The sequence below is a fragment of the Talpa occidentalis genome, unplaced genomic scaffold (assembly GCF_014898055.3).
Source record: "Talpa occidentalis isolate TD23 unplaced genomic scaffold, MPIMG_talOcc4v2.1 talOcc4.7, whole genome shotgun sequence".
Taxonomy (NCBI): Eukaryota; Metazoa; Chordata; class Mammalia; order Eulipotyphla; family Talpidae; genus Talpa; species Talpa occidentalis.
The window spans coordinates 101,992,908-102,006,376 of record NW_023605083.1 but is presented as its reverse complement, the minus strand read 5'-3'; the positions used below and the strand labels follow the sequence as shown (position 1 = coordinate 102,006,376).

Genomic DNA, 13,469 nt, shown 5'->3' with positions numbered 1-13,469 from the left:
AACCCTGATGTTTTTTTCTGTTGAAATCATAGAAAAAAAATCCAGAGGTTGAGGTAATATTTCATAGCTTCTTAAGTAGTGCCTGATGAATGCGGTCACACCTCTCCAGGTCCTTGAGCAAGCATAAAATGCCCCTCTGCCCAGGGAGAAGAGGCCTTCCATTGCTCGGGGATCACTAAGCTACTCACCGACCTGGAGGACAGGCCAATTTCACAGTGGGCCAAGTGGCTCCTGCCCTGGATCTCTGGTTGAGTCCTTACTCACCTCCTGGCTGCAGCCCATGGCTCCTGGTTTCAGCCTACTTTCCTCCTCTAGCACCTATGGCACACCCTTCTGCTGTAGACCTAACTCAAGGGTCAGCATCTCTTGATGGGCCATCTGGTCCCATGGCTGACCATGTGTGCCCTTGCTCTGAACATCACTCTGTGAACTCTGATGGTGCCCCGATAGACCTCCTGGGGAGGTTCCATCTGCTGGATCCCAGGTCCTGGAACCTGGGTCTGATCTTTTGCTGCATCAAATAGACCCCCACTGGCCACCTGGGGGCAGATCAGGGATGATCCTCATTTATCGTTTCCTATTGGCTCACAGTCACTTGTTTCGGTTCCTGTGGCCTGGGAGGAAGGTCTAGCGTAGCTGATTCTGGCTTGGAGTCCCTCTGAGGCTGTGGCCTGACTGCCCCAGGACTGTGGGCAGGCCTTACTTCCTGGCCATGTGAGCTCCATGAGGCTGCACAGTGAGGCCCCTGTGATCTAAGCACAGTGCCACCTGGACCTGGGAGCCCTGGCATCTCCTTTAATTTCATTTTGCCAGGGGTGCGCTGTGTCACTGTGCATGTCCCTTTGGTCACATGGCCCAAACCTGGAACAGCTTGGGAAGGATTACAGTGTGTTTCTAGGGATGGGAGCCACTAAGGACTATCTTGAAGCTGCTGACCGCACCATCTTTTATGAATGAGGAAACTAGGGACAAAGTCATCACTGCCTGGGGCCAGCTAATGCTTAGGTACAGGGACCAGGGTTCCATTGGGGTGTTCCCTCTGATACCTCAAACCCATGTCAGAGTCATGGTGTTGGACCTACTGAGTGGGGAGTACGTGACACTCCCTGCCTTGGGAGTGTTGGTGCTGGAGGAGTTTCTTTGCTGGACTTACTTGTGGAAGGTTATCGATTTCCACACCTTTCAAGCTGGGAGTCTCACCCATTCTGGCAGGAACTAGGCCTAAACTGACACTGATTGACCCTGCCAGGATGCTGGTGGTTGACAGACACCTGTACTGGCTGAGAAGTTTGGTTGTTGCAGGTCAGACCAACACTGTTCCTCAGTAGTGAGGATGTCACACAGCCCTTGAGTACCAGGCATGGGGCTTCAGGAATCTGTTGCTTTGGGCTGGGTTTGCTCCAGGTTGCCAGCATGCTGTGTGTTCATGGTCTGAGCACTTGTATTTCAGGTCAGAACCCTGGTCTTGACCAAAGTTTTTGAAAACTTTCTTTCTTTTCACATTCTTGATCAATGTGTGAGGGTGGGTTTCCCCAGAGGGCCACAGTTGTGCAGGGCACATATAAAATGTCAGGTCCCTTTGCCCAACTGAGGTGTTTTTCTTCCAATCTGTTGGAGTTGATCTTGCCTTGTCTCTTCCACCTGCAGAATGGTGAGCTGATTTATGGCTGCAGAGACTCCCGAAGCCCCTCAGCTGACTGGAGTGAGCTGGCACACCACCTGAAGCCCTTCTTCTTCCCATCCAATGGTCTGGCAGGCGGGCCCCACTGCACAAGGGCTGTGATCCGGGAGTTGGTCCGTGTTATCACGCGGGTGCTGCTGAGTGGCTCTGACAAGGGCCGGCTGGGCGCCCTGAGGCTGGGACCTGGGCCTCGGGGCCCACTCGTCTGTGAAGCCAGCCCTTTTGGCAGGAGCCTGCACCGCCAAGGTAGGCCAGGGCAGGGCATGGGGAGCAGAATCTGGGCCACTGCCTGTACTGGTCTTGCCTGGCCTCATGGAGCTTCTGCGAGAGCAGCCTGGACCTTGTCAGGAGTCTTCAATGCTGGGCCTCACTATCTCTCAGCCCTTGGCTGGACACTCCTTTTCTTTCGTCTTCTCTCAGATTTGTCATTTGCAGCACATGTTTGGGCCAAGGGTTTGCCCCTAAAACATTGCTGTATATGCTTGTGTTCTCTGGTATGCTGAGTGCTTCCTCTGCAGCCTCCTGTTCCCTCTGCTTTGCACCCTACAAGTAGTTGTTCCTCAGTTTGTTTCTTAGGCTAGAGAATCAAGGTACAGACAGTTGGGAGGTACACAGAGCAAGCCCTTTAGACTGGCGTGGTCTAGTGGGCCTTGGTGTGCAGATAAGACTTGTGAGGCAAATCTTGGATGAGGAAACTAGGGACAAAGAGTCATCACTGCCTGGGGCCAGCTGCTGCTTGAGTACAGGGCACCTCTTGTGTGGCACCTCTTGCTCGGAGGCAGAATTCTGGCTGTAACTTGATGGGCATCTAGGCTCAGAGGTGCGGCCAATGAGCAGGTTTGGGGTTTTGCTAAGAATGTTTGGGGCTCCTTTTTTGCCATTTTGTTGTTTGCCAGCACGCCCCACAACATATTTGGGTCTGTGGCATGCACAGCTACAGCCAGGAACTTACTTTTTTTTTTTTTTGCTGACTGGGAAGTTTCCTGTCTTAACAACCCTTGTGGCCTCACAGCCCTCTGAGGATGACTGCAGTGTATGTCAGTGGAGACTCTGCCCTCCCCTCCACTGACTCTTCGGTGCCGTTGTGTTTGCCCAGGCTGCCCAGGCACAAGAAGCTGTCCTTTCTCTGTGCCCACCCCCACCCCATACCTAGTTTTTTTTTTTTTTTTTAAGATTTATTTTAGAAATTTATTTTAAAGATCTATTTATTTATTTAGGCCTATATAAGAACTGGGGTATAGGCCAGAGGTGTGGGGGAGGGGGGGATTAAAAGGATTCACTAGAGACCAAGTGGGGAGCAGAACAGGCAGATCTACTGAAATACACTGCTGAGGGGAGCAGCGATCTGCTGCCCCATGTGGGTTAGCTCCCTGGCCGGCTGGGGGGGGGGGGGGAGGGAAACAAACTTGTGCCGCAGTGGCTGGCGATAGCTTGATAGCACTGTGTCTTTAACCTCTGCACCAGTAGGCAGGCCCCATACCTAGTTTTTCTTAACATAGATGTATTTTGGGTTTTTCTTGTTTCAGAAGTGATAATCTGATCATTTCATAAAATTTTGATAGTTATGCCATAACTGCTTTCATGTTGCTAAAATGGGTCTAGAAGAACACACTGAAGGGAATGCTATTGACACTGGAGACTTTTCTTCCACCTTCCTCTGTGGGAAGTACAGCTTAAACAACAAAGTCATGCTAAGCCAGAGGAAAAAGAAAAATATCCAATGCTTTCATTTATAGGGGAACCAAATAAGGGATCAGGAAAAAAAATAATGAAACAAAATTATCAGGTAACTATAAATCAGAAACATTCTGTAGGAGAAGGGGAGAGAGAGGGATCAAAACAGGGAGGGAAGAGCACAAAGGACTATGGTGATGGTGCACGGGCGGATTGGTGGTGGGAATTTTATGGGGACTACACCTGAGAGGAGAAAACATGCATTGTACGAAAATGAAAAGTGATATAAAATATATATAAATAAATTTAAAAAACAAACAATGTCATGCTTTACATGCTATTTTGTAACCTGCTCTTTTTTCACCTAATTAGCGCAAATCTGTATTTGGATCAGCAAGTTTATTTTTTGGACTTTTATTGACCATCCTACGTAGAATAGCCTATAATTTTGCAGGTCCCTCCTAGCTGGCCTGTGCACCTTTACTCTGTATCAGGTAGCTGAGTGCATCTTGTGAGAAGTGGGAGGTCAGTGTCAGGATGGCTTGCAAGCACAACTGTTCTCTGTGAGGACCACTCCTTGTGGTCATTTTTTCACGGGACTTGGCTTCTCTGGAATATATGAAATAGCCTGACACTGACACTCTAGCCTTCTTGGCACACAGCAGGGACCCTTAAGTGGTCATGTGTAGAATGGCCTTGTTCCCACATTGTCCTGTGGTGACAGCCTCCCTGCCCTGACCCCTCTACGCTTCTGTTTTATTGGTGTCACCTTTGATCAGCCCTTGGTAGCCTTGTGTGGGATGTGGGTGGTGATGATTTGGAGGTATTGACATGACCATTTAAAATTTTGTGTTTTGTCTTGTTTACTTTTTTTTAAATAAAGATTTATTTATTTATTTATACAAGCACTGGGTGCAGTCAGAAGCGCAGGAGAGTGAGAGAATTCACCAGAGCGGGGAACAGAACAGGCAGATTGACAAAATATACTGCTAAGGGGAGTAGTGGGCGCGGCAGGAGAGGTCTGAGCGCCATGTGGGACCCTTGCTGGCAGCCGGGGATCGAACTGGCGCTGCAGAGGCTGCGGGCAGCTTCGTAGCCCAAAGCTCAACCTCTGCGCCACCAGGGGAGGCCCATGTTTTGTCTTGTTTAGAGAGAGGATGATCTCTCTAACTTAGTTCTGGGACTGGTCTGGTGGAACTTGGAGGTTGTCTTAAAAGGCAGGAAAGAACAAAGTAAGAGTGGACCACCTGCCCTTTCTTCTGTCCCTGGCCATTTGTCTCAGCCCGCCAGCTCTGTGAGGCTGGGTAAGGCCTGTACCCTGCCACTTTTGGTCCCTGACAGTAAACCTCTCATTTTCCCTGATGTTCTTGGTAGGAAAACCCCCCCTGGAGCACTCGGGGTTACCGAAGGGCTGTCTTCTGTACAAAACCCTCCAGGTGCAGATGTTGGACCTGCTGGACATTGAAGGCCTCTACCCTCTGTACAGGCGGGTAGAGCGGTACCTGGAGGAGTTTCCTGAGGAAAGGTGAGGCCCAGGCCCAGGGATTGCCCCAATGAGAGGATAACATGGGCTTCCCAGGAGGATTACCCTGCCACCTCCCCTCCATGCTCCTGGTGCTAGGCTTGACCTGTCAGATGTGTGGTCACTTGCCTGGTTCTAGAAAAAAACAAATCCTCTGACCCTGACAATCCCCACATGGACATGGACCATTCCATGTCCTAAGTCAGGACTGAGCCTGCAGGGGGCAGCGGTGCTTCACAGGTGGGGAGGCACTCTGCCCAGGCCTGAGCTCCAAGTGTCAGTTGGCCTTTAGCTCCTGGCTGTCCTGCATTGGGGTCACTGGGGTCCACACCTTGGTGGGCCTGAATTCCCATCCTATCCCCCTGCCCCTTCATTAGTGCCTCTGGCCTTGCCAAGTTCTTTTTAAAACTTTGATGCTTCAGAAGGAAGTTTCACATTAGGAGGAGGTGGACTATCAGGTGTTCCTGTAACCAAACGTGTGATTTTTAAATTGTTAGCAGTTTCAGAAATTTTTTAGGCAGCTTCATCATCCCGTTTTTTGTGTGTGTTTTTTCCCTTTCAGAAAAACGTTGCAAATAGATGGGCCTTACGATGAAACATTTTACCAGAAGCTGCTTGATCTTTCCACTGAGGACGACGGGACAGTAGCCTTTGCACTCACGAAGGTAAGCAGGTGCTTCTGTAAACACACTGTGTGTTCCTTAGGCTCTTGACACTCAGTTGGCGTTTTCCCAAGAAATGTTTCCTACTACCTATTTATTATGGTTAAAGCAGAGAAACTGGGATTAAAAAAAAAAAAAAGGCTCAAGTTTCCCCAGATGGCTGGGCTGGGTGATGATATTGATACATGACTCTTAAGCTTTTGGTTTGTTAGGCTTCCACCTGCCCAGGGCCCAGCTCTCTCCCCTGATGCTGGGATCTGTCTCTGCTGCCTTACAATGGACTGTATGTGGGTGACTTCCCTCTCCTACTTAGGCCAAGGGGCAGCCTGGGAGAATCACTTAGTGAAAAAGGCCTGGTCCTATTCTTTCTTGTTCCGTGAAATTGGAATTTAGTGGCTCCATGAACTTGGATAGGAAAAGTCACATATTTATTTTCACTAACCTATGACTGGAAATTTGTTTAGGCTCTATATAAGTATTTATGAGATGTACTCATGTTATTGCATGCATTTTTGTGTTTTCATTGTTTTACAGTCTTCCATTGAATGGACATACTACAATTTATTCATTCTACTTCATGGATATTTGGGTTGTTTGCAGTTTTTGACTGTTTTGAAAAAAACTGCTCAAAATATTCTCAAACAGATCTCTTGGTATGCATATGCATACATTTCTTTTGGAATTAGTTCTGAGAGAATTTTTGGGCAGATCTACAAGCATTTTTAGCTTTAACAGGTATACTGCTAAACCTTTTGACATATTGACACTTGGTGCACCAGGCTGGGGTATTTAGTTCCATACCCTCTCTTACTTGTTGGTGGGGCTTCCTAATTTTAGACATCTTGGTGTGTTTGTGCTGGTGGCTTGTTGCAGAAATAAGACTAAGCACTTTTTCTTTTTTTTTTATTTTATTATTTAAAATTTTTTTTAAAACATTCTTTTTTTTTTTAAAGTGTATTTCTTTCTTTTTTTTTTTTTTTTTAAGATTTATTTATTTATACAAGCCCTGGGTACAGTCAGAAGCGCGGGAGGGTGAGAGAATTCACCAGAGCCAGAGCAGGGAACAGAACAGGCAGACTGACGAAATACACTGCTGAGGGGAGCAGTGGGCGGAAGGAGTGGTCTGCGCACCATGTGGGACCCTCGCTGGTGGCTGGGGATCGAACTGGCACTGCAGAGGCTGCGGGCAGCTTTGCAGCCCAGTGCTCAACCGCTGCGCCACCAGGGGAGGCCCAGCACTTTTTCATATGTTTATTGGCCATTATTATTTTCTTTAGGGGAAGTACCCATTTAAGCCTCTTTGCCAGTTTTTTGTGGGTTGTCTTTATCTTATAGATTTGAAGGATGTCTTTATGTATTTTGGATATTATCAGATATCTGTGCTGTAGGTATCTTCTTCCACTCTGTAGCTTGCCTTCTCATTCTCTGAATGGAGTCCTTTTCAATGAAGTTCACAGTTTTAAGGTAGTTTAGTTTACATTGTTTTCCTTCACAAGACACCTTTATCTTTTATCTACCTTAAGGTTCTACAGATATTTTAGAAATGTTAGTGTTTTGCTTTTCACATTTGGAAGGGTAACCATCTGCAGTTGACTTTTGGTATGAAATGAAATAGGGTTTTATTTTATTTTCATATGGGATTGTCCCAGAATCAGAATCATAGGAATTGGGCTGATCATTGTGGAGCCTTAATGAGTTTTGATACCCTGTGGGGCATGACCTTCTACCTTCTTCAAGAATATTTTTTCTTTAGTAAATGCCTTCTGTTTGTCCACATAAATTTTAGAATCAACTTCTTCAGTTCTATAAGGAAAAACAATAACAAAACTGCTGGCTTTTCAATTTGTTTGGCATTAAAATGATGACAAGATGACATGTTTATAGTGTTGAGTCTTGAGCTGTTTCTTTTCTTAAGTATTATTTAAAATTGCCAAAAACATGATTTTTTTTAGAGCAGTCTTATATTTTATAGGCTTACTCCCAGATATTTGATGGTTTTAGAAATCAGTGGTGTCTTGTAAAATATTTCATTTTATTTATTTTTGTTTGTTTGGCTATTCAGGTAATATTGCTGTATATGACTTAGGGGAATAGGCTCATACTTCCTCAGATATGTGTCACTGCACCATACCCACCACCAAAGCACCCATAATCCTTTAACATTTTAAATATGGATTTATGGGAATGTAATTGATTTTTCTATTTGACCCTATATCTGTCAGCCTTGTTAAACTCAATTTTAAGGGCCTCTCCAGTGGCGCAGCAGTTGAGCGCTGAGTTGCGAAGCTGCCTGCAGCTTCTGCAACGCCGGTTCAATCCCTGGCCACCGGGCGAGGGTCCCACATGGCATGACAGACCTCTCCTGCCGGGCCCGCTGCTCCCCTCAGCAGTGTACTTTGTCAGTCTGCCTGCTCTGCTCTCCGCTCTGCCTCTGGTGAATTCTCTCACCCTCCTGCTCTTCTGACTGTACCCAGTGCTTGCATAAATAAATAAAATAAAATAAAATAAATTTTAAAAAAGCTCAATTTTAATAGTTTACTTATTGCTTCTTATTATTTTGTTATACTGCATGTAGTTAAATGATAGTGGGAATTCTAGAGATTTAAATTTAATCTCTTTTTTCCCCCTTAATTTATCATTATTATTTAAATACTATAGGGTTGTTTTTAGGATTATATATTTTAAATAAACAACCATGATAAGATTAAGGAATTCCTATCCATTCATGATTTGTTAAGAGTGTCAGAAGTGAATATTGAATTATATCAGTGCCTTTTCTGTTTCTGTTGAGATGATCATATGGTTTTTTGCCTGTTTTCTGTTGTGGATAATTTTACAATTTGTAGTGAAGTTTTATCTTTTCATATATTAAATACACATGGCTTTCTGATATTTTGTTGAGGGTTTTTGCTTATGTATTTGTGATAAATATGAAGTTTTTTTGGTAATCTTTGTTAGGTCTTGGTATCAAGGATATGCCTACTTCATAAGATATTTGAAGAGTGTTTGCTCATTTTCTGTTCCCTGGAAGAAGTGAACTAAGACTCCTACTATTTCCTTCTTAAATATTTTGTAGAACCACAAGTGAAACCATCTGTGCCCATAGTTGTCTTTGTGGGAAAATTTTAAATTATGGTATCAATTTCAGACTTTCTATTTCTTATTTTGTCAGTTTTGTTAAAATTTATTTTTCTAGAAATTTGTTTTAACTAAAAATTTCAAACTATTGGCATATAATTTTTGGTAATAGTCTCTTTTAATGTTTTATAAGAGCTGAAGAACTTTCTTTTATTCCTAACTTCTGGTATTGGTTTCTTTCTCAATTGATTTGTTAGTTTTATAAAAATTAATCCTTTTGTACAGTTTTTCTATTTCATTAATTTCTGCTCTTATTCCCTTTTTTCCCCCTTTGGATAATTTGGCCTTTCTGTAGCTTTTTCCTGGCATTTCTTTTTTTTCTAAAATATGTATTTAAAGCTATGTACTTTCCTCTAAATATGGCTTTAACTGCATTTCACAAGCTTTTTTGCTTTTTTTTTTTTTTTAAAGTATCATTCAACTAGAATATACCCTGATTACTGTTAAGATTTTTTTCCTTCACTTAGAGAAGGATTTAGAATGTATTGATTATTAGCAAAATTGCATTGTGGTCAAAGAACATATGGTCCTTGGAAATTTGTTGTGATTGCTTTTGATCTTCTAAGGCATCTTCTCAAATTGTTGGGTACAGTGTTTTATATCTCCTGTTATGTCAGATTCATTATTGTTCAGGTCCTCTATAACCTTACTGGTTTCACTGTAGGGTATTTTGAAACTTTACATAATTGTGGATTTGTAAGTTATTTATTTTGAAGCTTGTCAGGTGTTTCAAATTTAGAATTGTTAACATCTTCCTGGTGAATGTTTCCTTTCCAAGTGTCATTTATGATTGCCAAGTGTCTTCACTTCTGGTAATATTTTTTACCTTATAGGTTCTTTTCTCTGATACTGGCATAACTTCTCTTGATCCTCTTGGCTAATACTTGCACTCCATATTTTCCCCTGCCCTTAACAAAAATCTTTGTGTCCTTTTACAAGTATGGTTTGGTTTTCTGTCTGTTTTGACATTTTGTTATTTGCCATTTAGTTGAACTTATACTTGGATTGAAAATCTACTTTCCTCCCACTTATTTTAGGTTTATTATTCTCTCTTTTCTTACTATCCTTTGGGTTCATTAATTTTTATTACCCCATTTTCCAACCTTGTTAGCTTGGAAGTTAGTCTTTTTCTTTTTTTTTAAAGATTTATTTATTTATTTATACAAGAACCGGGGTACAGGCCAGATGCGCAGTAGGGTGAGAGGATTCACCAAAGACAGAGCGGGGAATAGAATAGGCAGATGGACCGAAGTACACTGCTGAGGGGAGCAGCGCCGGGCAAGACGGGAGAGGTCTGCTTTGCCATGTGGCACCCTCACCTGCCGGCCGGGATCAAACCAACACTATGAAGGTTGCGGACAGCTTCACAGCACAGCGCTCAACAGCCTGCGCCACCAGGGGAGGCCTCTTTTTCTTTTCTTTTGATGGTTCTAGCTATTGTAGCAAAGCAATTGACTTATTAAAGTCTAATATCATTTAGGGCTTTTACCATCTTTTTGGACAACACAACTTTCTCAGAATACATTTTATTACAACTCCTTACTTAATTGCTGTTGTTGCTATGTATTCTCTTATTCTAAGTTCAAACAGACATTATTCTTCATGAAGTTCCTATCCATTTGCCCACAAAGTTTTCTCTTGCATTGCTTTTCATTTTGCCTTGATTCTCTGAGCTTTTATCTGGGATCTTTTTGGTTTTGTCTGAAGAACAACTGTTAATACTTCCTTCAGTGGAGGACTGTCTGCTGCTGATTCCTTCTTAGTTTTTTCTTAGTGATATGTATAAAGTTTCTTTGGCATCTTTCTTCAATTTTTACTTGATCTTTTTCAGTTTTGGAAAACCTTCACATTTTCAAATTTTGTTTCTGCCCCTGCCCTCTCTTCTTGCAGGACTCCAATTGCATATCTATTACACATGTTCTCTTGATCTTCAATAGCTCATGCTTCATTCTGGATTTGGATATCATATATATATATATATATATATATATATATATATATATACACACACACACGCACACACCACAGTGAAAATACATGAATTTAATTTTTTGGCCTAGCTTAAGTTTAGCATGTCTCAGTTTTTTCTAATCTGCTGTTGAAACTATGTTGAATTCTTAATATTGAATTTTGTATTTTTTAGTTCTAATCTTTCTGAATGGTTCATTTTTACAGTCTCCAGTTTTCTAAGTTCTTGATTTTGTCCTTTATTCTTTGAGCAGAGCAGCATATGTGTCTGGGTCTTCCAGTAACTGGAGTCCACCTGTGCATCCTACTATTGTATTTTTTTTTTTTCCTTTGCTGGTTTTCATTCATGTTGTCTTATTTTGTGCCTTCATGTTTTTGCTTCTGTGTCAGAAATAATATTTGTACAGCTATTTTAGAAATGACTTGAGGCCTAGGGTGATATCTTCTTCCAGAGAGAATTTAAGGTTTTCTGTCACAGACCTGGGATGCACTGACAAGCTGGAGTCATCTTGACCCAGTTCTGGGGACATTTTAACTCAGTTCTGGTGACTGACCTCTTTGAAGCAAAGCTGCATTTCCTGGTAAGAACCATTGTCTCCTGGTTCACTGTATCTAAGGTGCGGCATTTTGGTACTAAGCCAAAGAGGGGGTTCATCATGGCTGCTGTACCCACAGTTCTATAGGTTGGTTAGAAATGCCTCTTGGGGGACCTTCCTGGTGGCCTAGGGGTTAAGTCTCAGTGCTATCACAGCTATGGCCTGAGTCTGATCCCCGGCCAGGGAGCTAACCCACATACGGTGCAGCAGACCCCTCCTGTCTTGCCTGCTGTTCCCCGTAGCAGTGTATTTTAGTAGATCCGCCTATTCTTCTCCCCACTCTGTCTCTGGTGAATCCTATCATCCCCTGCACCTCTGGCCTACATCCCAGTTTTTCTATTAAAAAAAAAAAGGAAGGAAAAAAAGGAATGCCTCTCAGTCACCTTCCAGCGTTGTCATCCCACTCCTCTGGTACAGTTTTTCCTGGTTTGATGAGCTCTGCCTTTAAGCAGATGTTTTCGTATTTCTTCTACTTGACCTTTTAGCATTTGAGTTGGCCCCAGTTGCACATCCCACAATACTGGGGGTGAGAATCTAGCCCTTTCATTTTATGTCTGATACATCTTTATCTGTATCTATATTAACACTGTAGATGTTGGCTCTCAGTTCCATGTGTGGTTCATTTCTGGGTTCTCAAATATAGTCCATTGATCTGTGTGCCCATTTCCCGCCCTCACCCCCAGTGCCATAGTGTCTTGATTACTGTAGCTTTGCAAAAATAATTTGATGCTAAGGGGTATGATACCCCCATTTTACTTTTTATTTTGGCTATTCAAGGTCTTCTGTGATTTCATACAAATTTTAGAATATTTTGTTCCATTTCTGTGAAGAATACCATTGGGATCTTCATAGGAATTGCATTGACTCTGTGTATTGTTTTAGGTAACATGGCCATTTTGGCCATATTGTCTTTCCATTTCTTTATTTCTCTTTCAGTTTCTCTAAACAGTGTCTGATAGTTTTTCAGTGTACAGGTTCTTCACTTCCTTGGTCAAATTTATTCCTAAGTAATTTCTTTTTGCTTCAATTGTATAGACACGATAACATTATATACTTTATTATATTTATCTCTGATTCTTTTGGACTGTTTTTTGTGTATTATATGAAATTCCTAATTTCTCACCTAAATGAACAGAGTAAGGGTAAGTTGCCACCGACAACAAAGGCAGTTAGTAGGCTTGAAGTCACCAGGCTTGGGGCTCTCCTCACTTCTTCCTGCATAGTCCTGCCTGTGGAAGGCACAGTTGGGTGTGGTACCAGCTGTGTGACAGCTGTGAAGGAGAGGGACTGACAAAAGAGGATCAGTCATGTGAATGCTGAGGTGGTACTAATATCTCTCCCTTTCCTTTTTTGGAATTAGTTTATTTTTGTAAGTCAGAACTATTCAAGCTAAAACATTCAAATGATATATCAAAAGTTTAGAGAAAAGAGCTGATAAAAAGTCCCAAATACTAACTATACAGAGGGAGAATTCAGATCTCTCCTTGTATGTCTGTGACAGCAAGTATGCACCCGCAACTTTGGTGGCGGCCCTCGTGGACGTCGTTCAGGTCAGCAGTATGTAGTGTGTACATGTGCTTGTGGCATGGTGTTGAGAGCACACACACAGAGCCAAGACTCCAGTCTGCAGTGTCCTGCATGGTGACTGCATGACATCTTAGCACCCAGATTGACCCAAGGGATGGTCTGTTACTTTGAGCAAGATCTTGTGTGCTGCTATCTTGAGGTCAGAGTGATGTTCACACAGTGCTGTCTGCGACCAGCACACCAGGAGCCGAGGCAACTCCTAAGTCCCTGTGTTTGGAGTCAGGGGCCACATGCTATTTGCAGGGAGAGGGCAGAGAGCAGGGCTGGCCTCTGAGGAGCCATTTGGGCCTGAGATTTCCTGCCAGAACTTACCAGGGGGGTGGGTGCATGTGTTGGTGGTGCCTGGAGCTTGATCTTTCCCTCCCTACAGGTTCAGCAGTACCGTGTTGCCATGACTGCGAAGGACTGCTCCATTATGATCGCCCTGTCCCCTTGTCTGCAGGATGCAAGGTAAGGTGCCCACTGTTTGTCAAGGGTCCTTGCTCTGACTGGTTTTTGTGGATTGACAAGAGCATTGGTTCTCTATAGTTAGAGGCTCCTTTGACAGGATCACATTTATGAACAAAGACTTATCTCCAAGACCTGTTTGGTGTCATGGGTTTTATTAAGTCTTACTTGCTAGAAACTTGTAAATCAGCCAA

General features: G+C 43.2%; 1 protein-coding gene across 1 annotated transcript in view; it reads left to right on the top strand.

Annotated features, from left to right (window-relative positions):
* IPPK (inositol-pentakisphosphate 2-kinase) overlaps positions 1-13,469 on the top strand; it is a 47,017-nt gene that overhangs the window by 26,123 nt on the left and 7,425 nt on the right. The window contains exons 9-12 of the mRNA XM_037492207.2: positions 1,648-1,927; positions 4,730-4,880; positions 5,440-5,542; positions 13,199-13,278. Of these exons, the coding sequence (XP_037348104.1) occupies positions 1,648-1,927; positions 4,730-4,880; positions 5,440-5,542; positions 13,199-13,278 (614 nt within the window). The remainder of the gene's footprint in view (positions 1-1,647; positions 1,928-4,729; positions 4,881-5,439; positions 5,543-13,198; positions 13,279-13,469) is intronic.